This window comes from Coregonus lavaretus, assembly GCF_964263955.1.
Source record: "Coregonus lavaretus genome assembly, contig: HAP1_SCAFFOLD_3241, whole genome shotgun sequence".
Classification (NCBI taxonomy): domain Eukaryota; kingdom Metazoa; phylum Chordata; class Actinopteri; order Salmoniformes; family Salmonidae; genus Coregonus; species Coregonus lavaretus.
Genome location: NW_028158482.1, coordinates 21,239 through 45,979, shown reverse-complemented (window position 1 = coordinate 45,979; position 24,741 = coordinate 21,239). Strand labels below are relative to the sequence as shown.

Genomic DNA, 24,741 nt, shown 5'->3' with positions numbered 1-24,741 from the left:
CTTGATGCCTATGTGGGTTTATATTGCCATATCAAACTGTCTTCTTTGTCAACCCATCAGGCCACTATAAGGATTACCTGTGTTGAGTTTAAGCTTCCTGGAGCAACCGGAAGTGGGAAGATTGACCCTAAACATGGTTTAGATGTATCCACCAGCAGATAGTGAAAACGCTACATTCAACCCTCTGTAAAAAGTTTAGTTTTTCACGGATTGACCTGAAACTCAGGATTCTGTAAGAGCTTGTCCCAATGAGGATATGTGTTTAATTACAGCTTCCTGTGACAACCGGAAGTGCCTTACATTGTTGTCATAGGTGCTGTTTCGAAGGGTTAAAAAGGTCACATCCTTCCAAAATGTCACATGTGTGATTAGGCAACCCTCATGAACCCGTACATATTAGAAAACCAGGTTTTTATCCGTTTGTTTTTTTATAAAGCTAGAAAAAAATATATAAAAAAATATAAAAAATATGAAGAAAATATGCATCACTAACTGTAAGTCGCTCTGGATAAGAGTGTCTGCTAAATGACTACCAAAAAAAAAATATATATATATTTTTTCATAAATATGAAAATGAAAAAAAAGACGACTACCAGGTGAACGCATAACTTACCACGTGCCCGTAGCCAAACACGTCTTTAAATGACCAGTGGGGTCGAATCCGGGTGGGGGGGTGTGATAACTGCCTGAATGGAGGTGAAGCTTCACTTAATCTACTTTGAAGCAGAAAAAAAAATATGAAAAATTATTTTTTCAAAAATATGAAAATGAAAAAAAAGAAGACATGGGGGCGTGCGGGACGCACTCGCTAAGCGGACCGGCACATTGAACGCGGGTCGGCGACTCCCCGCTTGCCAGGAGCCCTCCGAAAACGTGGACGGATCCTGCCGAGTAAGAAATGATACTCGGGAGGTGTTTACCCAGCTGACAGAGAGAGGGAGAGGGGACTCTCTCCAATCCCACTGACCTCACTGTTGGGTACATGCTGTCTGGACTATTTTCAGAGAATAGACTGCTTAATGTAACCGACGGGATATGAACCAGGTCTACCGCGGGAGAAAGCAACAGCTTGACCGTTACACCAAGAGGACATTCCCTACATTGGAGCTGAATGTCAACATTAAAGATGAAGAAGAGGAGGAGAAGATTGGGGAATCTGTTTCTCATGGTAAGAGCAGGTTCTATCACATTAATCATGATGTATGTTTCTGATGTGTATTGGTTGGCATTCAGAACCATTGATATGTTTTCTCAATTGGAACTATTATCTCCTTTCTAAGTGTGAACTTGTCCACTTCCCTTCATGGATTTAAAAGGAAATGACTGGTATATGTAAACTCCCTCTACCCCATGCCAACACCAATCCAATGCTGTACAATTAATTCCATAGCTTAACAACATACATCACTCACACACACACTCACACAGACACACCTATTCACTTGGGCCTTCTCCCTCGTGCCCTGCTGACATCCATGCAGGCCCACATTGACCTTGTGACCTCTGGAGCTCCATGCATCTTGTTCTACACTCCCTGCCTAGTAAAACCCTTTCTCCCATGGGCCTGAGAGTACAGCTCATTTGAGACCATTTTGGAAAAGATTTTCTGTCATTTTTAAATGCCCACAAAAAATTTCACATTATACTGCTGTTTTGAATGTATAGCAAAACCAGGTAGTTTTGAGGTTGAATAGCTACTTGAGTTGCTTGGTTCTACTGAAATTACCAACAGGCATTGGTCCAGGGTGATCAGGCCTATAATTTGAGACCATTTGGGTAAAGATTAGAGCTTTCTTTCCTTTTTAAATCACTCCAGGCAATATGTAATACAAATCTGATTTGGTTGCAATGCTGGGAAGAACTACACCACAGTAGATCCACGTTGCCTTTCAACTTTTTTCAAATAGGTTAAATCCTTCCAAAATGTCATATGAGGTGCAGCAGGCTAGGAGAAAGGGGGGAGAGAGTGGCCAGCCTCCACAGGGGATATAGAAATACATTGCCTGCTGCCCTAACTTCAACTTGATGCCTATGTGGGTTTATATTGCCATATCAAACTGTCTTCTTTGTCAACCCATCAGGCCACTATAAGGATTACCTGTGTTGAGTTTAAGCTTCCTGGAGCAACCGGAAGTGGGAAGATTGACCCTAAACATGGTTTAGATGTATCCACCAGCAGATAGTGAAAACGCTACATTCAACCCTCTGTAAAAAGTTTAGTTTTTCACGGATTGACCTGAAACTCAGGATTCTGTAAGAGCTTGTCCCAATGAGGATATGTGTTTAATTACAGCTTCCTGTGACAACCAGAAGTGCCTTACATTGTGGTCATAGGTGCTGTTTCGAAGGGTTAAAAAGGTCACATCCTTCCAAAATGTCACATGTGTGATTAGGCAACCCTCATGAACCCGTACATATTAGAAAACCAGGTTTTTATCCGTTTGTTTTTTTATAAAGCTAGAAAAAAATATATAAAAAAAATTAAAAATATGAAGAAAATATGCATCACTAACTGTAAGTCCCTCTGGATAAGAGTGTCTGCTAAATGAATACCAAAAAAAATATATATATATTTTTTCATAAATATGAAAATGAAAAAAACCAGGTGAACGCATAACTTACCACGTGCCCGTAGCCAAACACGTCTTTAAATGACCAGTGGGGTCGAATCCGGGTGGGGTGGTGTGATAACTGCCTGAATGGAGGTGAAGCTTCACTTAATCTACTTTGAAGCAGAAAAAAAAATATGAAAAATTATTTTTTCAAAAATATGAAAATGAAAAAAAAGAAGACATGGGGGCGTGCGGGACGCACTCGCTAAGCGGAACGGCACATTGAACGCGGGTCGGCGACTCCCCGCTTGCCAGGAGCCCTCCGAAAACGTGGACGGATCCTGCCGAGTAAGAAATGATACTCGGGAGGTGTTTACCCAGCTGCCGAGTATACCAGGTGATGTAGGACAGGTTCACTCACACACACACTCACACAGACACACCTATTCACTTGGGCCATCTCCCTCATGCCCTGCTGACATCCATGCAGGCCCACATTGACCTTGTGACCTCTGGAGCTCCATGCATCTTGTTCTACACTCCCTGCCTAGTAAAACCCTTTCTCCCATGGGCCTGAGAGTACAGCTCATTTGAGACCATTTTGGAAAAGATGTTCTGTCATTTTTAAATGCCCACAAAAAATTTCACATTATACTGCTGTTTTGAATGTATAGCAAAACCAGGTAGTTTTGAGGTTGAATAGCTACTTGAGTTGCTTGGTTCTACTGAAATTACCAACAGGCATTGGTCCAGGGTGATCAGGCCTATAATTTGAGACCATTTGGGTAAAGATTAGAGCTTTCTTTCCTTTTTAAATCACTCCAGGCAATATGTAATACAAATCTGATTTGGTTGCAATGCTGGGAAGAACTACACCACAGTAGATCCACGTTGCCTTTCAACTTTTTTCAAATAGGTTAAATCCTTCCAAAATGTCATATGAGGTGCAGCAGGCTAGGAGAAAGGGGGGAGAGAGTGGCCAGCCTCCACAGGGGATATAGAAATACATTGCCTGCTGCCCTAACTTCAACTTGATGCCTATGTGGGTTTATATTGCCATATCAAACTGTCTTCTTTGTCAACCCATCAGGCCACTATAAGGATTACCTGTGTTGAGTTTAAGCTTCCTGGAGCAACCGGAAGTGGGAAGATTGACCCTAAACATGGTTTAGATGTATCCACCAGCAGATAGTGAAAACGCTACATTCAACCCTCTGTAAAAAGTTTAGTTTTTCACGGATTGACCTGAAACTCAGGATTCTGTAAGAGCTTGTCCCAATGAGGATATGTGTTTAATTACAGCTTCCTGTGACAACCGGAAGTGCCTTACATTGTGGTCATAGGTGCTGTTTCGAAGGGTTAAAAAGGTCACATCCTTCCAAAATGTCACATGTGTGATTAGGCAACCCTCATGAACCCGTACATATTAGAAAACCAGGTTTTTATCCGTTTGTTTTTTTATAAAGCTAGAAAAAAATATATAAAAAAAATAAAAAATATGAAGAGAATATGCATCAATAACTGTAAGTCGCTCTGGATAAGAGTGTCTGCTAAATGACTACCAAAAAAAAAATATATATATATTTTTTCATAAATATGAAAATGAAAAAAACCAGGTGAACGCATAACTTACCACGTGCCCGTAGCCAAACACGTCTTTAAATGACCAGTGGGGTCGAATCCGGGTGGGGTGGTGTGATAACTGCCTGAATGGAGGTGAAGCTTCACTTAATCTACTTTGAAGCAGAAAAAAAAATATGAAAAATTATTTTTTCAAAAATATGAAAATGAAAAAAAAGAAGACATGGGGGCGTGCGGGACGCACTCGCTAAGCGGACCGGCACATTGAACGCGGGTCGGCGACTCCCCGCTTGCCAGGAGCCCTCCGAAAACGTGGACGGATCCTGCCGAGTAAGAAATGATACTCGGGAGGTGTTTACCCAGCTGCCGAGTATACCAGGTGATGTAGGACAGGTTCACTCACACACACACTCACACAGACACACCTATTCACTTGGGCCATCTCCCTCATGCCCTGCTGACATCCATGCAGGCCCACATTGACCTTGTGACCTCTGGAGCTCCATGCATCTTGTTCTACACTCCCTGCCTAGTAAAACCCTTTCTCCCATGGGCCTGAGAGTACAGCTCATTTGAGACCATTTTGGAAAAGATGTTCTGTCATTTTTAAATGCCCACAAAAAATTTCACATTATACTGCTGTTTTGAATGTATAGCAAAACCAGGTAGTTTTGAGGTTGAATAGCTACTTGAGTTGCTTGGTTCTACTGAAATTACCAACAGGCATTGGTCCAGGGTGATCAGGCCTATAATTTGAGACCATTTGGGTAAAGATTAGAGCTTTCTTTCCTTTTTAAATCACTCCAGGCAATATGTAATACAAATCTGATTTGGTTGCAATGCTGGGAAGAACTACACCACAGTAGATCCACGTTGCCTTTCAACTTTTTTCAAATAGGTTAAATCCTTCCAAAATGTCATATGAGGTGCAGCAGGCTAGGAGAAAGGGGGGAGAGAGTGGCCAGCCTCCACAGGGGATATAGAAATACATTGCCTGCTGCCCTAACTTCAACTTGATGCCTATGTGGGTTTATATTGCCATATCAAACTGTCTTCTTTGTCAACCCATCAGGCCACTATAAGGATTACCTGTGTTGAGTTTAAGCTTCCTGGAGCAACCGGAAGTGGGAAGATTGACCCTAAACATGGTTTAGATGTATCCACCAGCAGATAGTGAAAACGCTACATTCAACCCTCTGTAAAAAGTTTAGTTTTTCACGGATTGACCTGAAACTCAGGATTCTGTAAGAGCTTGTCCCAATGAGGATATGTGTTTAATTACAGCTTCCTGTGACAACCGGAAGTGCCTTACATTGTGGTCATAGGTGCTGTTTCGAAGGGTTAAAAAGGTCACATCCTTCCAAAATGTCACATGTGTGATTAGGCAACCCTCATGAACCCGTACATATTAGAAAACCAGGTTTTTATCCGTTTGTTTTTTTATAAAGCTAGAAAAAAATATATAAAAAAAATAAAAAATATGAAGAGAATATGCATCAATAACTGTAAGTCGCTCTGGATAAGAGTGTCTGCTAAATGACTACCAAAAAAAATATATATATATATTTTTTCATAAATATGAAAATGAAAAAAACCAGGTGAACGCATAACTTACCACGTGCCCGTAGCCAAACACGTCTTTAAATGACCAGTGGGGTCGAATCCGGGTGGGGTGGTGTGATAACTGCCTGAATGGAGGTGAAGCTTCACTTAATCTACTTTGAAGCAGAAAAAAAAATATGAAAAATTATTTTTTCAAAAATATGAAAATGAAAAAAAAGAAGACATGGGGGCGTGCGGGACGCACTCGCTAAGCGGACCGGCACATTGAACGCGGGTCGGCGACTCCCCGCTTGCCAGGAGCCCTCCGAAAACGTGGACGGATCCTGCCGAGTAAGAAATGATACTCGGGAGGTGTTTACCCAGCTGCCGAGTATACCAGGTGATGTAGGACAGGTTCACTCACACACACACTCACACAGACACACCTATTCACTTGGGCCATCTCCCTCATGCCCTGCTGACATCCATGCAGGCCCACATTGACCTTGTGACCTCTGGAGCTCCATGCATCTTGTTCTACACTCCCTGCCTAGTAAAACCCTTTCTCCCATGGGCCTGAGAGTACAGCTCATTTGAGACCATTTTGGAAAAGATGTTCTGTCATTTTTAAATGCCCACAAAAAAATTCACATTATACTGCTGTTTTGAATGTATAGCAAAACCAGGTAGTTTTGAGGTTGAATAGCTACTTGAGTTGCTTGGTTCTACTGAAATTACCAACAGGCATTGGTCCAGGGTGATCAGGCCTATAATTTGAGACCATTTGGGTAAAGATTAGAGCTTTCTTTCCTTTTTAAATCACTCCAGGCAATATGTAATACAAATCTGATTTGGTTGCAATGCTGGGAAGAACTACACCACAGTAGATCCACGTTGCCTTTCAACTTTTTTCAAATAGGTTAAATCCTTCCAAAATGTCATATGAGGTGCAGCAGGCTAGGAGAAAGGGGGGAGAGAGTGGCCAGCCTCCACAGGGGATATAGAAATACATTGCCTGCTGCCCTAACTTCAACTTGATGCCTATGTGGGTTTATATTGCCATATCAAACTGTCTTCTTTGTCAACCCATCAGGCCACTATAAGGATTACCTGTGTTGAGTTTAAGCTTCCTGGAGCAACCGGAAGTGGGAAGATTGATCCTAAACATGGTTTAGATGTATCCACCAGCAGATAGTGAAAACGCTACATTCAACCCTCTGTAAAAAGTTTAGTTTTTCACGGATTGACCTGAAACTCAGGATTCTGTAAGAGCTTGTCCCAATGAGGATATGTGTTTAATTACAGCTTCCTGTGACAACCGGAAGTGCCTTACATTGTGGTCATAGGTGCTGTTTCGAAGGGTTAAAAAGGTCACATCCTTCCAAAATGTCACATGTGTGATTAGGCAACCCTCATGAACCCGTACATATTAGAAAACCAGGTTTTTATCCGTTTGTTTTTTTATAAAGCTAGAAAAAAATATATAAAAAAAATAAAAAATATGAAGAGAATATGCATCAATAACTGTAAGTCGCTCTGGATAAGAGTGTCTGCTAAATGACTACCAAAAAAAAAATATATATATATTTTTTCATAAATATGAAAATGAAAAAAACCAGGTGAACGCATAACTTACCACGTGCCCGTAGCCAAACACGTCTTTAAATGACCAGTGGGGTCGAATCCGGGTGGGGTGGTGTGATAACTGCCTGAATGGAGGTGAAGCTTCACTTAATCTACTTTGAAGCAGAAAAAAAAATATGAAAAATTATTTTTTCAAAAATATGAAAATGAAAAAAAAGAAGACATGGGGGCGTGCGGGACGCACTCGCTAAGCGGACCGGCACATTGAACGCGGGTCGGCGACTCCCCGCTTGCCAGGAGCCCTCCGAAAACGTGGACGGATCCTGCCGAGTAAGAAATGATACTCGGGAGGTGTTTACCCAGCTGCCGAGTATACCAGGTGATGTAGGACAGGTTCACTCACACACACACTCACACAGACACACCTATTCACTTGGGCCATCTCCCTCATGCCCTGCTGACATCCATGCAGGCCCACATTGACCTTGTGACCTCTGGAGCTCCATGCATCTTGTTCTACACTCCCTGCCTAGTAAAACCCTTTCTCCCATGGGCCTGAGAGTACAGCTCATTTGAGACCATTTTGGAAAAGATGTTCTGTCATTTTTAAATGCCCACAAAAAATTTCACATTATACTGCTGTTTTGAATGTATAGCAAAACCAGGTAGTTTTGAGGTTGAATAGCTACTTGAGTTGCTTGGTTCTACTGAAATTACCAACAGGCATTGGTCCAGGGTGATCAGGCCTATAATTTGAGACCATTTCGGTAAAGATTAGAGCTTTCTTTCCTTTTTAAATCACTCCAGGCAATATGTAATACAAATCTGATTTGGTTGCAATGCTGGGAAGAACTACACCAAAGTAGATCCACGTTGCCTTTCAACTTTTTTCAAATAGGTTAAATCCTTCCAAAATGTCATATGAGGTGCAGCAGGCTAGGAGAAAGGGGGGAGAGAGTGGCCAGCCTCCACAGGGGATATAGAAATACATTGCCTGCTGCCCTAACTTCAACTTGATGCCTATGTGGGTTTATATTGCCATATCAAACTGTCTTCTTTGTCAACCCATCAGGCCACTATAAGGATTACCTGTGTTGAGTTTAAGCTTCCTGGAGCAACCGGAAGTGGGAAGATTGACCCTAAACATGGTTTAGATGTATCCACCAGCAGATAGTGAAAACGCTACATTCAACCCTCTGTAAAAAGTTTAGTTTTTCACGGATTGACCTGAAACTCAGGATTCTGTAAGAGCTTGTCCCAATGAGGATATGTGTTTAATTACAGCTTCCTGTGACAACCGGAAGTGCCTTACATTGTGGTCATAGGTGCTGTTTCGAAGGGTTAAAAAGGTCACATCCTTCCAAAATGTCACATGTGTGATTAGGCAACCCTCATGAACCCGTACATATTAGAAAACCAGGTTTTTATCCGTTTGTTTTTTTATAAAGCTAGAAAAAAATATATAAAAAAAATTAAAAATATGAAGAAAATATGCATCACTAACTGTAAGTCGCTCTGGATAAGAGTGTCTGCTAAATGACTACCAAAAAAAATATATATATATATTTTTTCATAAATATGAAAATGAAAAAAACCAGGTGAACGCATAACTTACCACGTGCCCGTAGCCAAACACGTCTTTAAATGACCAGTGGGGTCGAATCCGGGTGGGGTGGTGTGATAACTGCCTGAATGGAGGTGAAGCTTCACTTAATCTAATTTGAAGCAGAAAAAAAAATATGAAAAATTATTTCTTGACTCGGAAAGCTAAATTGTTTGACGACATAATTGTCTGTGGGTTCCTATAGATTCAACAAGGCCTATCATTGACCATAAGGAGCGTGGACCAGCTTTCTTCCCTCATATCTCGAATGTAGGCTATGCTTTTGAATTCACCACAACAAGACGCTTTGAATATCCAAAAGGCATTTAGCAGAGTCAATTTCCATTTAGGCCTGCTTTCATGGGAGGTAGGCCTAAAGCCACATTCAATTCAACAGACCATACTGAGTTGAACAGTGCTGGCAGGTAGCCTAGCGGTTAAGAGCATTGAGCCAGTAACCGAAAGGTCGCTGGTTAAAATCCTTGAGCCGACTAGGTGAAACCTTTGTCAATGTACCCTTGAGCAAGGCATTTAACCCGAATTGCTTCTGTAAGTCACTCTGGATAAGAGCGTCTGCTAAATGACTCAAATGTCAAACATAAACACATTCCATACGTCACCATGTGGATATGTTATGCTCCCATAGAGAATGATAGAGACTAAAAGGCCATATTAGCATGGGCAGCGCCATTGAGGGCTTCCACCATGTAGTCAACTGGGTGGGTCTTCCACTTCATGATCTCTCCTGGTGACCCTGTTGGATGTCCAATCAGGTCATCTGGACGGATCAGCCAATCATGAAGAAGAAAAATGACTACTTTAAAATTGAGATAGCCTTAATGTCACAGACACAAAGAGGAGTCTTCTGTCTCTATGTTTGCTCCTCATCTGAATCTTGGGTGACAAGGGATGTGGTACTATGGCTACGTTTACACAGGCAGCCCAATTCTGATCTTTTTTCACTAATTGGTCTTTTGACCTGAAAAATATCTAAGTGAAAATATCTGATGTTTAGGGTCAAAAGACCAATTAGTGGAAACAAAGCTCAGAATTGGGCTGCCTGTGTAAGTAGACGCAGCCTATGTAGCATCTACCATTCAGACATGTTGGCTCATGTAACCTAGTAGGCTATAATTACAATTTCATCAATAAATAACGTTTAATCTAATTAGCCTATAATAAAGACTAACACATAATGAACCGTATGATGCTTTGTGCGTTTAAATGCAGTGGGAATAGACTGACAACACGAAGGCTACCGTGCAAGCACTATAGCGGTTATTAGGCCTACCGTATGAGGCGATTGCAAACTCCAAGAACAAATCGCGTAACATCCAATTGACCCGACATAGTGAATCTACCCAAGCCAGGGCCGCCGCCGCATTCCGCGGCCCAGCTGTCAAACATTCAACAACTCAGAATTGGCTTGCTTTCAAAACTAAGTTCTGGCCAATGGATAGTCTCGCTGCTATGGTACAAATTCATCTATAAAATAAAAACAAAAGACTGCACTAAACTGTCCTTGTTGTCTGTTTCAGATAGGCCTATAGAGTGCCCTTTACATCTACGCCTAATTTAGGCTTTAACATACCATGTCATTCGTTGACAATAACAATAATGTATTGTCTTTCATCAGCAAAAAGGTTAGGGGCAGGCAACAAAACATTTATATATTTTGAGACTAAGATCCAGAGAATTGTGAATGCGCACGTTACTTGTTTACGCGAATGTGGATAGCGAATATATCCAACAAAGAGAACATCCTATAGACTATAAATCACCTATCTGTCCCTAGATGTCTCAGTCGGAATATATTAGCAGCATATATCTTTGCACTTAATACCCAGTTTATCTTTTGACACTTACCGACTTTGAACGGGTGAAACGCGTTTTTTATTGGCCGGAATCTCTTTCCATGTCAGAATCACACGGTTTAACAATACTTCGAAGACGCTGTTTTTCAGGAGGAGTTGGGATGCCAATAACCTCGGTTGTTTTTCCATGTCTTCACCAATAAGTCACCACACTGGGTGACTTAGAGAGCGTATCAATGTTATCTTAATCTAAGCATTTCTTTAGTAATTTATCGGGTTACTGAGACCCATTCTCTACACAAGGAAACAATGTTGCTGTTTTCGACTGCCACAATTGGATAGCGGATTCTCCATTCACCAAAAGGGGACGGGCTGAAATTACGCTTGACGTCACGACGCATTCCAATTTTGGTGCTAGAGAAAGAGGCTTTGAGATGAGCTTGTTCAGAGAGCAAATATTTCAATAAAATAAAATATAATTAATATGATTGTAGGCCTATGTGTATATTTGTAAAATAAATACAATTAAATAAGTGTTATGTATTTTAAAAACGTCAGAATGACACTCAAACGGACCATTATTATTTCACTTTCATGTTAGGCCTACTACTTCTGTCCAATAGAGATAGATAGAGGACTCTAGTGGCCAAAATCCTGATCGTTTTAGCATGGGCAGCACCATTGAGGACTTTCACCATTTTGAAGTAGTGAACTGGATGGGACTTCCTAGGGGTTAAGGAAGGATCACAGAATTCCATCCAGGTCACCAAGAGGGATCAGCCAATGAATTATACTTGTGAGCAAACATTCCATAACTACAGGTGCCAGTAAATCGCCAACCTTGGCATTATATCTGTTCAAACAACACACTCCAGGTGGCAGTATGCACCCTTTCAGTTTGTTTACCAACTCATAAAAGTAGTAGTTGAAGAAAATTGACTACTTCAAAATGGAGATGGCCTTAATGGCAGTGCCCCATGCTCTCACAGACGCCATAATGGGACAGATACAATGATGCCATGTCTATCTAAGTCTATGTTCTATCCAGCACTTATAGTCCTTGATTTTGTGCCATAGGTGGACAAAAAATGAGTTTTATTTTGACATGAGGTAAGCCGAGAGGAAGTGGGTCTACAACAGACCCACGTTTGTAAAGTCTGTTCAATAATATTATCCTTTAGATATTTTGTCTCAAATTACCCCTCTCATAATGACCAACCGCCCTGCCCACCGGCACATTAAGTTTAAATGGAATTGTATTTAACTTCTGGCTTCCCAAGGACTGTTGTTGTGCAACCGAGTACATTTGAAAGCAACGCTAGTGTGTGTACTGTAAATACAGCTGCGTTGCTAAAAGTAACTAGTACATTGGGTGCAGTAGGTCTTTAGACTCTCCTGGAGGTGGTTTGTAAATCTTCCCTAGCGTGAGGTCATTTTTTTCTTATTTCTCTGGACTCTCGTTTGAGGTCAAGCAGGTCATAAACAGTTTCTCTGTATTGTAAAATTATGCTTTTGTTAATTCCATGAAGTTTGGACGTTGAAAGGGATTGAATGCATTTCTCACAAAATGTATTGCTGCAAAGCAGATCAATCTATGTGCTAGTTAGTCACTGCAGTAGATCATTCAAGAAAACAAAGTCTTCAATGGCCAGTACTGTATAATCAATGATCTCACTAACAAAGAATCATTGGTTTAATTGGAACACAACACATCTCTGTTATGTAGTGGCTGTGTGAGCAATGACAGCTTTGTCAGAGTCCCATTACAATGAACTGGGAGTCTGTAGTTGTACATAGTGAAGCATTGAGGATGAGTAGAATGCCATCTTGGAGTGATGTCATAATGGGGTCATAAGAAGATAGAATCCTCTTGCCATTAGGCCAGAATCTTAGGTGGGAGAACATTCAGAGAGAAGGTTAGTTGGAGAAAGTCATCATATTGGTAAGTAATGTTTCTAAATTGTTCCTAAAGTTATGGTGAATCTACTATAATGGAGAGGACGGTTTTAGGCAAATATGATAGAATTTCATATCACTTTGCGTAGCCTACTGCGAGTATCAAATTCCTGTCTTATGTTTAAATGAATATTTTCATGGTTAAATATTGGTATGCATTCATTTATCTAAACTGATTACTGTATAATCTAGATTACCGAACCTGAGAGTGATTTCTAATGAGATTGAATTGATTAGTACTGTCTTAAAACACATTTAACAGCATAGTGTACTATACTATAAACATTTTTGAAAAGATTTACACAAAATCTATAGTATAAAGAGAAGTTTGCATAATTGGTTTGTCACAGCTTGTTTAGTTTGGATACAGGGCTGTTTTATGGTGAGATGCAAAATAATGTGTTAGCGGCACTAGAAATGTAGGCATTGATGAAAGGCACCGCATAGGGTAAAAGGCTTTAATAGTAGTTTGAATGGCTATAGGGACACTGAGAGGTCATGTTTATTGGACATACTGTCACTATAATCACAGGATGCATAGCCGCGGGAAGTAGTTGTCACGATCGTCGGGAACAGAGGAGGACCAAGGCGCAGCGTGGAATGCGAACATATTTATTAATTGATGATCACACGAACAAAAACAAAACGAAAACGTGACGTCCCTGGTTACATTCACAAACCAACACGGAACAAGAAACCACACCAAATGAATGCCTAACGGCTACCTAAGTATGACTCCCAATCAGAGACAACGAGCTACAGCCGTCTCTGATTGGGAGCCACCCTGGCCAACATAGATATACAAAACCAGAACAAACACAAATGAAAACTCACACCCTGGCTCAACATACTAGAGTCCCCAGAGCCAGGGCGTGACAGTACCGAGTGGAGGACAGAGGAGCCTCTTAAAGAAGAAGTTACAGGTCTGTGAGAGCCAGAAATCTTGCTTGTTTGTAGGTGACCAAATACTTATTTTCCACCATAATTTGCAAATAAATTCATTAAAAATCCTACAATGTGATTTTCTAGATTTTTTTTCTCAATTTGTCTGTCATAGTTGACGTGTACCTATGATGAAATTACAGGCCTCTCTCATCTTTTTAAGTGGGAGAACTTGCACAATTGGTGGCTGACTAAATACTTTTTTCCCCCACTGTAAATGTAAATTCTGTCAATTTGGAATTTACGTTAATGTCAAATTAATCTTTGGCAATTGGGTAAAACATTTATGTGGAACTGTTAAAAGTGATTTGCTTAATTTCTTTTGATGTCGATGCTGTCTTTAGGTTGTTTAAGGATTTGTTTTCCATTAGCAGCATCCTGTAGGTTGCTAACATTTAGGAACTCTCTTTTAGAGCTCATTCGTATTGGAAGTGCACAGTATTGGTCAGGGCGACTTGCATGTTGAGGTGGGCCTGCTAAGGACGGAGCTGAAGCAATTGGCCTGTATGGGGGAGATGAGATGGATAGAGAGACAGTCTCTGGAGATGAATAGAGAGATGGTGTTGAAGGAAGTGGAGAGGGACAGACTTGAGAGGATGAAGAGGGAGGAGAAGAAGGAGCATGCAAAAATAAATCAGATGAAGGATGAAGAGTTGCTGTTGATGGATATTAGAATGAGGGAAAGGGAGAGAGAGATGGAGGAGGAAAGGAGGAGGTTAATGGAGAAATCTGAGAGGCACAAGGTAGAGAAACAGATGGCGCTCCAGAAGAAAAGACAGGAGGAGAGAGACAAGTGGGAGATATCTGAAAAGAAGAGAGTGGAGGAATGGAAAGAGTTTTACTGGAAGGAAGAAGAAAACCGAAAGGAAGATGCATGGATGAAAGCAGAGAGGAAGGCAAAGAGAAAGGTGGAAGAAGCAAATAGAAAGGTGGAAGAAGCAAAGAGAAAGATGGAAGAAGCAAAGAGAAAGGTGGAAGAAGCAAAGAGAATGATGGAAGAAGCAAAGAGAACGGTGGAAGAAGCAAAGAGAAAGGTGGAAGAAGCAAAGAGAAAGATGGGAGAAGAACAACAGAGGCTGAAAAAGCAAGCCAGGCTAACGGAGACCCTGAGCGATAGAAAAAGAAGAGACGGGGAAGAGAGAAAGGAAGATGAAAATAAGTGTGTGAAGGAAGCAAGGGAAGGAGACAGGAGAGAGCTCCTGAAAGAAAAGAGACTAAGTGCAGAAGAAAATATGACACACATGGAGAAACAAATGAGAGAGCTGGAGGTCAAAGGTAAAAAGGAGAGGGAATAGACGGAGAATAAAGTGTGATATGTGAGGTTAGCTTCAACACCTTAACTTATACTGTCTGTTTCCCAACTCCCTCTCTCCCAGATTCCTCCATCTTCTCAGCTGGTGCTGAGGTCAAACAGACCCAGTGCAAAGGTCATCTTAGTTTACAGTTCTTTTGTACATTGAAAGTGTTATACAACTGCACACATGGAGTGTGGTATTAACATCCTCCATTTTCCTTTGTCTTGTCAGATGTCTCCATGGTTACTGCAACTGAGTCAAAGACTCTGAACCCTCAGAAGGACCAGCCAGCAAAGTGCAAAGGTAAAGACCAGGGCCCGGTTTCCTGATAGCGATGGAACTTAAGCTTACTAGTGTTTTAACGATGTATCGTTTTTATAATGGCCGAAGATGTCAAAATTACAGACAGTGTAGCCTACAAATAGAAGTAAATTGACTGAACATGAAATTGATTTCAATATGATTGAAACATAGGCCTATACAGCCTACTGGATTTATTTTCTAATGCAGTCATCTCGGTTTTCAGTTGAAGCATATTTTTATCCTTCGCTTGTTGAATTGCAAAGATATTGGCAACTTTGTATTTGTAGTCAACTTCCTGTCGAAGTTATCGTAAGTCACAGAGAGACAGATAAACAGCTTGATTCTATGTTTAGCGGATGTCTTCTGTGTAGAAAGTGACGCGGAAGGGCAAAAAAGAATCTAACGACGCATTTAGCTGTCTGATATCAGTGGAGTTTTCTGGTTGAATCACCCTTCTTTCCACCCAATTTTGTTTTTATGTGATGACGTTGAATCAACATCTCTCTCTCTCTCTCTCTCTCTCTCTCTCTCTCTCTCTCTCTCTCTCTCTCTCTCTCTCTCTCTCTCTCTCTCTCTCTCTCTCTCTCTCTCTCTCTCTCTCTCTCTCTCTCTCTCTCTCTCTCTCTCTCTCTCAGAATTCTCTGTGTTTTCCATGAGCAGTCAAGGCGTGGCCAAGGTCCCCCAGGTTCTGCAGGTCAAAGTGAGTAAGAAAAGTGAGAGTGTCCAAAAGAAAGATGGGAATGACAAAGTAACAGCGCCAAAGACAGAGGCAGAGCTCCTTATGGACAAATTTGAGAGGATGGCAGAAGAGGAGAGAATTTGGCCTTGTCAGAAGGATAGGAGAGATAAAGACCAGGCCAAAGAGATAGAGGGAAAGAGAAAGGAGGAGGAGGTGCTGTCTAAAGAAGAGCAGCGCAGGCTGAGGAATGAGAAGGCCTTACAGGAACACCTGGACAGGGTAAAGAATCCGGAAAGGACAGGCAAACAGACCAGACAACCACAATGTAAAGGTAGGACCAGGCAAAGTGACAAGGGACTCAAACACAAAACATTTAATTCTCTGTGGTTTAAAAGCAAAGAGCACCATCGCGCTCTCCCTAAAGTTAGGTTGGTGCGTAAAACCCTTAAATTCAAATAAGCAATAAAGTGTGATGGTCCGCACTCAAAAAGATGTCGCATAAAGCTGACGTCATTTTTTTTGTTTTTGTTTTTGTCTTTTTCACTGCATGAGGGATAGCATACACAGATTTTTCTGCTTTGCATCCTTCAGGGTGGTTTAGCATCACGTTGTACTCCGACGATGCCATCTTAATCCCCATGGGGAGGCTAATAAAACTGTATTACATTTAAGTAACAGCAGTGTATCTCACTAAGGTACTGAGTTATGTGTGACTACTCCTCTGGTGCATTGAAACAGCCTATAGGACTTAACTCTACTTTTACTGCTGTGTGTTATTGTCCTATCAAATCTCCATTCATATATATTCCTTTTCTGTCCTTAGATTACTCTATTTTCACTGCATCAGGGCTAAAGAGCAAGGACCCGCATGATCAACAGTCAGCAAAATGCAAAGGTAAAACATGAAGGGGGATAGAGAGGGACAGACTTTTCACAAAGTATTTGATGACACAGTGCAAAGATAAAAAGGATGAGAGATCTAGAGAGAGGGAGACAAGGACGAGAGAGAGAAAGAGAGAGAGACAGAGAGAAAGAGAGAGAGAGAGAGAGACAGAGAGAGACAGAGAGACAGAGAGAGAGACACAGAGAGAGAGAGACAGAGAGAAATTCATTATTAGAGAGCGGACCCCATACTTCGCTGCCATATAGAGCACTTGGTTCTATAACTGATTGAGCCAGATTCTAATTGGAATTTCGATTTTAATATTCCTTTTAATGGCTCTTCTTGCTTTGTCTCTCAGCTCATTCACAGCCATGTGAAAGCTACCTGTGTTGCAGATATTTAGTCCTAGATACGTGTAATTTTTGGTGTGTTCTAATAGAACTGTGTCCAAATAGAATTTATATTTGTCATCCTGATTTCCTGACTTTTTTTGGAATATCATTATGTTCGTTTTTTTTTAGATTAACGGTCAGAGCCCAGGTCTGACAGAACCTGTGCAGATGATCTAGATGCTGCTGTAACCCCTCCTAAGTGGGAGACAGTTGCACCAGGTCATCTGCGTACAGCAGACACTTGATTTCAGTGTTGTGTAGGGTGAGACCAGGTGCTGCTGATTCTTTTAATGTTTTTGCCAATTCATAGAGGTTAAATAGTGTTGCACTTATTGGGCAGCCCTGTTTCACTCTACGTCCCTGAGAGAAGAAGTCTCGGCTTGTTGCCGATTTTAAGTTGTTTTTAGTGTACATTGATTTAACAACATCATATGTTTTCCCTCCAATACCACTTACTATTCATTTGTAATACAATACCTTAGTGCAAAATTGAATCAAATGCTTTCTTGAAGTCTAACAAACACGAGTAGATTTTGCCTTTGTTTTGGTTGACTTGTTTGTCAATTAGAGTGTGGAGGGTGTAAATGTGGTCTCTCTCTCTCTCTCTCTCTCTCTCTCTCTCAATTCAATTTCAATTTAAGGTCTTTATTGGCATGGGAAACGTATGTTAACATTGTCAAAGCATGTGCAGTAGGTAGTAAACAAAAGAGAAATAAACAATAAATATTAACAGTAAACATTACACTCAGAAGTTCCAAAAGAATAAAGACATTTCAAATGTCATATTACGTCTATATACAGTGTTGTAACGATGGGCAAATAGTTCAAAATTCTTTGTGGGTCTGTGTAATCTGAGGGATTCCACCACATTTTGTGGGCAGTGCCTACGGCGGCCTCTCTCAATAGCAAGGCTATGCTCACTGAGTCTGTATATAGTCAAAGCTTCTCTCTCTCTCTCTCTCTCTCTCTCTCTCTCTCTCTCTCTCTCTCTCTGTCTCTTTCTCTCTCTCTCCCTCTGTCTCTCTCAATTCAATTTCAATTTAATGTCTTTATTGGCATGGGAAACGTATGTTAACATTGTCAAAGCAAGTGAAGTAGGTAGTAAACAAAAGAGAAATAAACAATAAATATTAACAGTAAACATTACACTCAGAAGTTCCAAAAGAATAAAGACATTTCAAAATGTCATTTTACGTCTATATACAGTGTTGTAACGATGGGCAAATAGTTCAAATTTCTTTGTGTGTCTGTGTAATCTGAGGGATTCCACCTCATTTTGTGGGCAGTGCCTACGGCGGCCTCTCTCAATAGCAAGGCTATTCTCACTGAGTCTGTATATAGTCAAAGCTTTCTCTCTCTCTCTCTCTCTCTCTCTCTCTCTCTCTCTCTCTCTCTCACTCTCTCTCTCTCTCTCTCTCTCTCTCTCTCTCTCAGATTTCTCTGTGTTTTCCACGAGCAGTCAAGGTGTGGCCAAGGTCCCCCAGGTTCTGCAGGTCAAAGTGAGTAAGAAAAGTGAGAGTGTCCAAAAGAAAGATGGGAATGACAAAGTAACAGCGCCAAAGACAGAGGCAGAGCTCCTTATGGACAAATTTGAGAGGATGGCAGAAGAGGAGAGAATTTGGCCTTGTCAGAAGGATAGGAGAGATAAAGACCAGGCCAAAGAGATAGAGGGAAAGAGAAAGGAGGAGGAGGTGCTGTCTAAAGAAGAGCAGCGCAGGCTGAGGAATGAGAAGGCCTTACAGGAACACCTGGACAGGATAGAGAATCCGGAATTGAGAGGCAAACAGACCAGACAACCACAATGTAAAGGTAGGACAAGGCAAAGTGACAAGGGACTCAAACACAAAACATTGCATTCTCTGTGGTTTAAAAGCAAAGAGCACCCTCGCGCTCTCCCTAAAGTTAGGTTGGTGCGTAAAACCCTTAAATTCAAATAAGCAATAAAGTGTGATGGTCCGCACTCAAAAAGATGTCGCATAAAGCTGACGTCATTTTTTTTGTTTTTGTTTTTGTTTTTGTCTTTTTCACTGCATGAGGGATAGCATACACAGATTTTTCTGCTTTGCATCCTTCAGGGTGGTTTAGCATCACGTTGTACTCCGACGATGCCATCTTAATCCCCATGGGGAGGCTAATAAAACTGTATTACATTTAAGTAACAGCAGTGTATCTCACTAAGGTACTGAGTTATGTGTGACTACTCCTCTGGTGCATTGAAACAGCCTATAGGACTTAACTCTACTTTACTGCTGTGTGTTATTGTCCTATCAAATCTCCATTCATATATATTCCTTTTCTGTCCTTAGATTACTCTATTTTCACTGCATCAGGGCTAAAGAGCAAGGACCCGCATGATCAACAGTCAGCAAAATGCAAAGGTAAAACATGAAGGGGGATAGAGAGGGACAGACTTTTCACAAAGTATTTGATGACACAGTGCAAAGATAAAAAGCATGAGAGATCTAGAGAGAGGGAGACAAAAAAGGACGAGAGAGAGAAAGAGAGAGAGACAGAGAGAAAGAGAGAGACAGAGAGACAGAGAGAGACAGAGAGACAGAGAGAGAGACACAGAGAGAGAGAGACAGAGACAGAGACAGATAGAAACAGAGAGAGAGACAGAGAGAGAAACAGAGAGAGAGAGAGAGAGAGAGAGAGAGAGAAAGAGCGAGACAGAGAGAGAGAGACAGAGAGAAATTCATTATTAGAGAGCGGACCCCATACTTCGCTGCCATATAGAGCACTTGGTTCTATAACTGATTGAGCCAGATTCTAATTGGAATTTCGATTTTAATATTCCTTTTAATGGCTCTTCTTGCTTTGTCTCTCATCTCATTCACAGCCATGTGAAAGCTACCTGTGTTACAGATATTTAGTCCTAGATACGTGTAATTTTTGGTGTGTTCTAACAGAACTGTGTCCAAATAGAATTTATATTTGTCATCCTGATTTCCTGACCTTTTTTTGGAATATCATTATATTCGTTTTTTTTAGATTAACGGTCAGAGCCCAGGTCTGACAGAACCTGTGCAGAGGATCTAGATGCTGCTGTAACCCCTCCTAAGTGGGAGACAGTTGCACCAGGTCATCTGCGTACAGCAGACACTTGATTTCAGTGTTGTGTAGGGTGAGACCAGGTGCTGCCGATTCTTCTAATGTTTTTGCCAATTCATAGAGGTTAAATAGTGTTGCACTTATTGGGCAGCCCTGTTTCACTCCACGTCCCTGAGAGAAGAAGTCTCGGCTTGTTGCCGATTTTAAGTTGTTTTTTGTGTACATTGATTTAATAACATCATATGTTTTCCCTCCAATACCACTTACTATTCGTTTGTAATGAAATACCTTAGTGCAAAATTGAATCAAATGCTTTCTTGAAGTCTACAACACACGAGTAGATTTTGCCTTTGTTTTGGTTGACTTGTTTGTCAATTAGAGTGTGGAGGGTGTAAATGTGGTCTCTCTCTCTCTCTCTCTCTCTCTCAATTCAATTTCAATTTAAGGTCTTTATTGGCATGGGAAACGTATGTTAACATTGTCAAAGCAAGTGAAGTAGGTAGTAAACAAAAGAGAAATAAACAATAAATATTAACAGTAAACATTACACTCAGAAGTTCCAAAAGAATAAAGACATAAAAAATGTCATATTACGTCTATATACAGTGTTGTAACGATGGGCAAATAGTTCAAAATTCTTTGTGGGTCTGTGTAATCTGAGGGATTTCACCTCATTTTGTGGGCAGTGCCTACGGCGGCCTCTCTCAATAGCAAGGCTATGCTCACTGAGTCTGTATATAGTCAAAGCTTCTCTCTCTCTCTCTCTCTCTCTCTCTCTCTCTCTCTCTCAATTCAATTTCAATTTAATGTCTTTATTGGCATGGGAAACGTATGTTAACATTGTCAAAGCAAGTGAAGTAGGTAGTAAACAAAAGAGAAATAAACAATAAATATTAACAGTAAACATTACACTCAGAAGTTCCAAAAGAATAAAGACATTTCAAAATGTAATTTTACGTCTATATACAGTGTTGTAACGATGGGCAAATAGTTCAAATTTCTTTGTGTGTCTGTGTAATCTGAGGGATTCCACCTCATTTTGTGGGCAGTGCCTACGGCGGCCTCTCTCAATAGCAAGGCTATTCTCACTGAGTCTGTATATAGTCAAAGCTTTTCTCTCTCTCTCTCTCTCTCTCTCTCTCTCTCTCTCTCTCTCTCTCTCTCTCTCTCTCTCTCTCTCTCTCTCTATCTCTCTCTCTCTCTCTCTCTCTCTCTCAGATTTCTCTGTGTTTTCCACGAGCAGTCAAGGTGTGGCCAAGGTCCCCCAGGTTCTGCAGGTCAAAGTGAGTAATAAAAGTGAGAGTGTCCAAAAGAAAGATGGGAATGACAAAGTAACAGCGCCAAAGACAGAGGCAGAGCTCCTTATGGACAAATTTGAGAGGATGGCAGAAGAGGAGAGAATTTGGCCTTGTCAGAAGGATAGGAGAGATAAAGACCAGGCCAAAGAGATAGAGGGAAAGAGAAAGGAGGAGGAGGTGCTGTCTAAAGAAGAGCAGCGCAGGCTGAGGAATGAGAAGGCCTTACAGGAACACCTGGACAGGATAGAGAATCCGGAATTGAGAGGCAAACAGACCAGACAACCACAATGTAAAGGTAGGACAAGGCAAAGTGACAAGGGACTCAAACACAAAACATTTCATTCTCTGTGGTTTAAAAGCAAAGAGCACCCTCGCGCTCTCCCTAAAGTTAGGTTGGTGCGTAAAACCCTTAAATTCAAATAAGCAATAAAGTGTGATGGCCGGCACTCAAAAAGATGTCGAATAAAGCTGACGTCATTTTTTTTGTTTTTGTTTTTGTTTTTGTCTTTTTCACTGCATGAGGGATAGCATACACAGATTTTTCTGCTTTGCATCCTTCAGGGTGGTTTAGCATCACGTTGTACTCAGACGATGCCATCTTAATCCCCATGGGGAGGCTAATAAAACTGTATTCCATTTAAGTAACAGCAGTGTATCTCACTAAGGTACTGAGTTATGTGTGACTACTCCTCTGGTGCATTGAAACAGCCTATAGGACTTAACTCTACTTTTACTGCTGTGTGTTATTGTCCTATCAAATCTCCATTCATATATATTCCTTTTCTGTCCTTAGATTACTCTATTTTCACTGCATCAGGGCTAAAGAGCAAGGACCCGCATGATCAACAGTCAGCAAAATGCAAAGGTAAAACATGAAGGGGGATAGAGAGGGACAGACTTTTCACAAAGTATTTGATGACACAGTGCAAAGAATTTTATTTTTCTTTATTTTATTTTATTTTTTTTATTTTTTTTTGTCATTTAGCAGACGCTCTTATCCAGAGCGACTTACAGGAGCAATTAGGGTTAAGTGCCTTGCTCAAGGGCACATCGACAGATTTTTCACCTAGTCGGCTCTGGGATTAGAACCAGCGACCTTTCAGTTACTGGCACAATGCTCTTACCCACTAAGCTACCTGCCGCCCCAAAGATAAAAAGGATGAGAGATCTAGAGAGAGGGAGACAAAAAAGGACGAGAGAGAGAAAGAGAGAGAGACAGAGAGAGAGACAGAGAGAGACAGAGAGAAAGAGAGAGAGACAGAGAGAGAAACTCTCTCTCTCTCTCTCTCTCTCTCTCTCTCTCTCTCTCTCTCTCTCTCTGATGGTATTAACATCCCCCATTTTCCTTTGTCTTGTCAGATGTCTCCATGGTTACTGCAACTGAGTCAAAGACTCTGAACCCTCAGAAGGACCAGCCAGCAAAGTGCAAAGGTAAAGACCAGGGCCCGGTTTCCTGATAGCGATGGAACTTAAGCTTACTAGTTTTTTAACGATGTATCGTTTTTATAATGGCCGAAATGTCAAAAATTACAGACAGTGTAGCCTACAAATAGAAGTAAATTGACTGAACATGAAATTGATTTCAATATGATTGAAATATAGGCCTATACAGCCTACTGGATTTATTTTCTAATGCAGTCATCTCGGTTTTCAGTTGAAGCATATTTTTATCCTTCGCTTGTTGAATTGCAAAGATATTGGCAACTTTGTATTTGTAGTCAACTTCCTGCCGAAGTTATCGTCAGTCACAGAGAGACAGATAAACAGCTTGATTCTATGTTTAGCGGATGTCTTCTGTGTAGAAAGTGACGCGGAAGGGCAAAAAAGAATCTAACGACGCATTTAGCTGTCTGATATCAGTGGAGTTTTCTGGTTGAATCACCCTTCTTTCCACCCAATTTTGTTTTTATGTGATGACGTTGAATCAACATCTCTCTCTCTCTCTCTCTCTCTCTCTCTCTCTCTCTCTCTCTCTCTCTCTCTCTCTCTCTCTCTCTCTCTCTGATGTCTCTATATTTGCAGCTGGGAAAAATCGCTTTGCTAAATTCTTGAAAACCCTTGTGTTCAGAAAAACGAAGGCATAATGCATAGGTAAGAGAGGAGAATGTTACAACTCAGAGAATGTTAAAGCTGATGACTGAAGTTTGTTTGACACACAGTATTACATGATTCTAACAATGATACCTTTTTGTATTTTTTCCAGTTCCTGACGTTTTCCTTGCTAACAAGTGACCTCTGCAATTTTACAAATATTTTCTGAAATTCATTCTCATTCTTTCCTTTGTTTTCTATATCCATTTCTATATAACATTCTTCAAGCATTATAAAATAATAAAAATAATTTTAGCATCAAATGTTTGTGTGTGACATTGTTTTTAAGGGTCAGGTCAAAACCAATTCTGTGTTCTGTGTTTTGCTAGAGAGAAACTGTATGGATATTAGCCCAGATTCCTAACCTCTAGTTTTGCCAAAACTTTCAAAAAAAAATTGTCACCAGCCTTAGATTCTCAACAATTATTTTGTCGCATTAGACTTGAAAGATATGCTAAGAGAATTGAGCGTGCCAGAGAAAATGGTCTCTAATGGTCTCTAATGTATCCACAGTTTTGTACTCAAAGCATTCTTTCTCTCTTTAGATTGTCACAGATGGTTGTGGCCATAGAGCTCGCCAGTTTGTAGTCCTAAAAACTGGAAATGAAACCTCATTCACAGATAGGGGTCTACCTGTGCCTGAGCACCTGCCCTTTGCCCTCCCACTCACAAGTGCCCTTTTGGTGGTATATTTATACTTTTTTGTATACAGTTTTTGCCATTGTTGTTCTAAACCCACTGTCCGCAAGTTGTCGTCAAGTTCCCCACACCCCACCCCCACCCCATCCATGGTTGGTTGTGCCTGTTTCCCAGTCTGCCCTGAATGGAGATTGCACCCGTCCAGTATCCAAACATGCATGGCTTGAGATGTATATATATCTATCTCTCTCTCTCTCTCGCCCCCCCCCCCTCTCGCCCTCTCTCTCTCGCCCTCCCTCTCTCTCTCGGCCTCTCTCTGTCTCTGTGCATGCCAATACATCAGCTTAATGGAGATACAAGTCAAATGCCTATATGTCAGCATGAATACATATTCAAACACATATTCTCAGCTGGATAATGCTGTGGGATAGTGCCCTCTAGTTCAGGATGTGATCAATAATCCAGTCATTGCACAGTCTATTAAAGTAGGTGTATATAGAAATCAGCCACAGGGCTGTCTGCCTCACAGACATTCT

General features: G+C 41.0%; 1 protein-coding gene and 2 long non-coding RNA genes across 3 annotated transcripts; all 3 read left to right on the top strand.

The window, feature by feature from the left end:
- The first annotated feature begins 14,690 nt into the window (after positions 1-14,690).
- LOC311123933 lies at positions 14,691-15,212 on the top strand. Its single transcript, XR_014612666.1, has 3 exons — positions 14,691-14,849; positions 14,951-15,001; positions 15,101-15,212. It is a non-coding gene; the product is annotated as an uncharacterized lncRNA (long non-coding RNA).
- Positions 15,213-15,824: 612 nt separating this feature from the next.
- Positions 15,825-21,446, top strand: LOC311123934 (uncharacterized protein; the record flags this gene model as incomplete). Its single annotated transcript, XM_084198152.1, has 5 exons — positions 15,825-16,182; positions 16,675-16,746; positions 18,561-18,625; positions 19,433-19,504; positions 21,396-21,446. The coding sequence occupies 4 exons, from the start codon at positions 15,825-15,827 to the stop codon at positions 19,460-19,462; spliced, it is 525 nt and encodes a 174-aa protein (XP_084054278.1). The 3' UTR covers positions 19,463-19,504; positions 21,396-21,446.
- Positions 21,447-22,169: 723 nt separating this feature from the next.
- Positions 22,170-23,533, top strand: LOC311123932. The gene is made up of 3 exons (XR_014612665.1): positions 22,170-22,340; positions 22,835-22,906; positions 23,498-23,533. It is a non-coding gene; the product is annotated as an uncharacterized lncRNA (long non-coding RNA).
- The last annotated feature ends 1,208 nt before the right edge of the window (positions 23,534-24,741 follow it).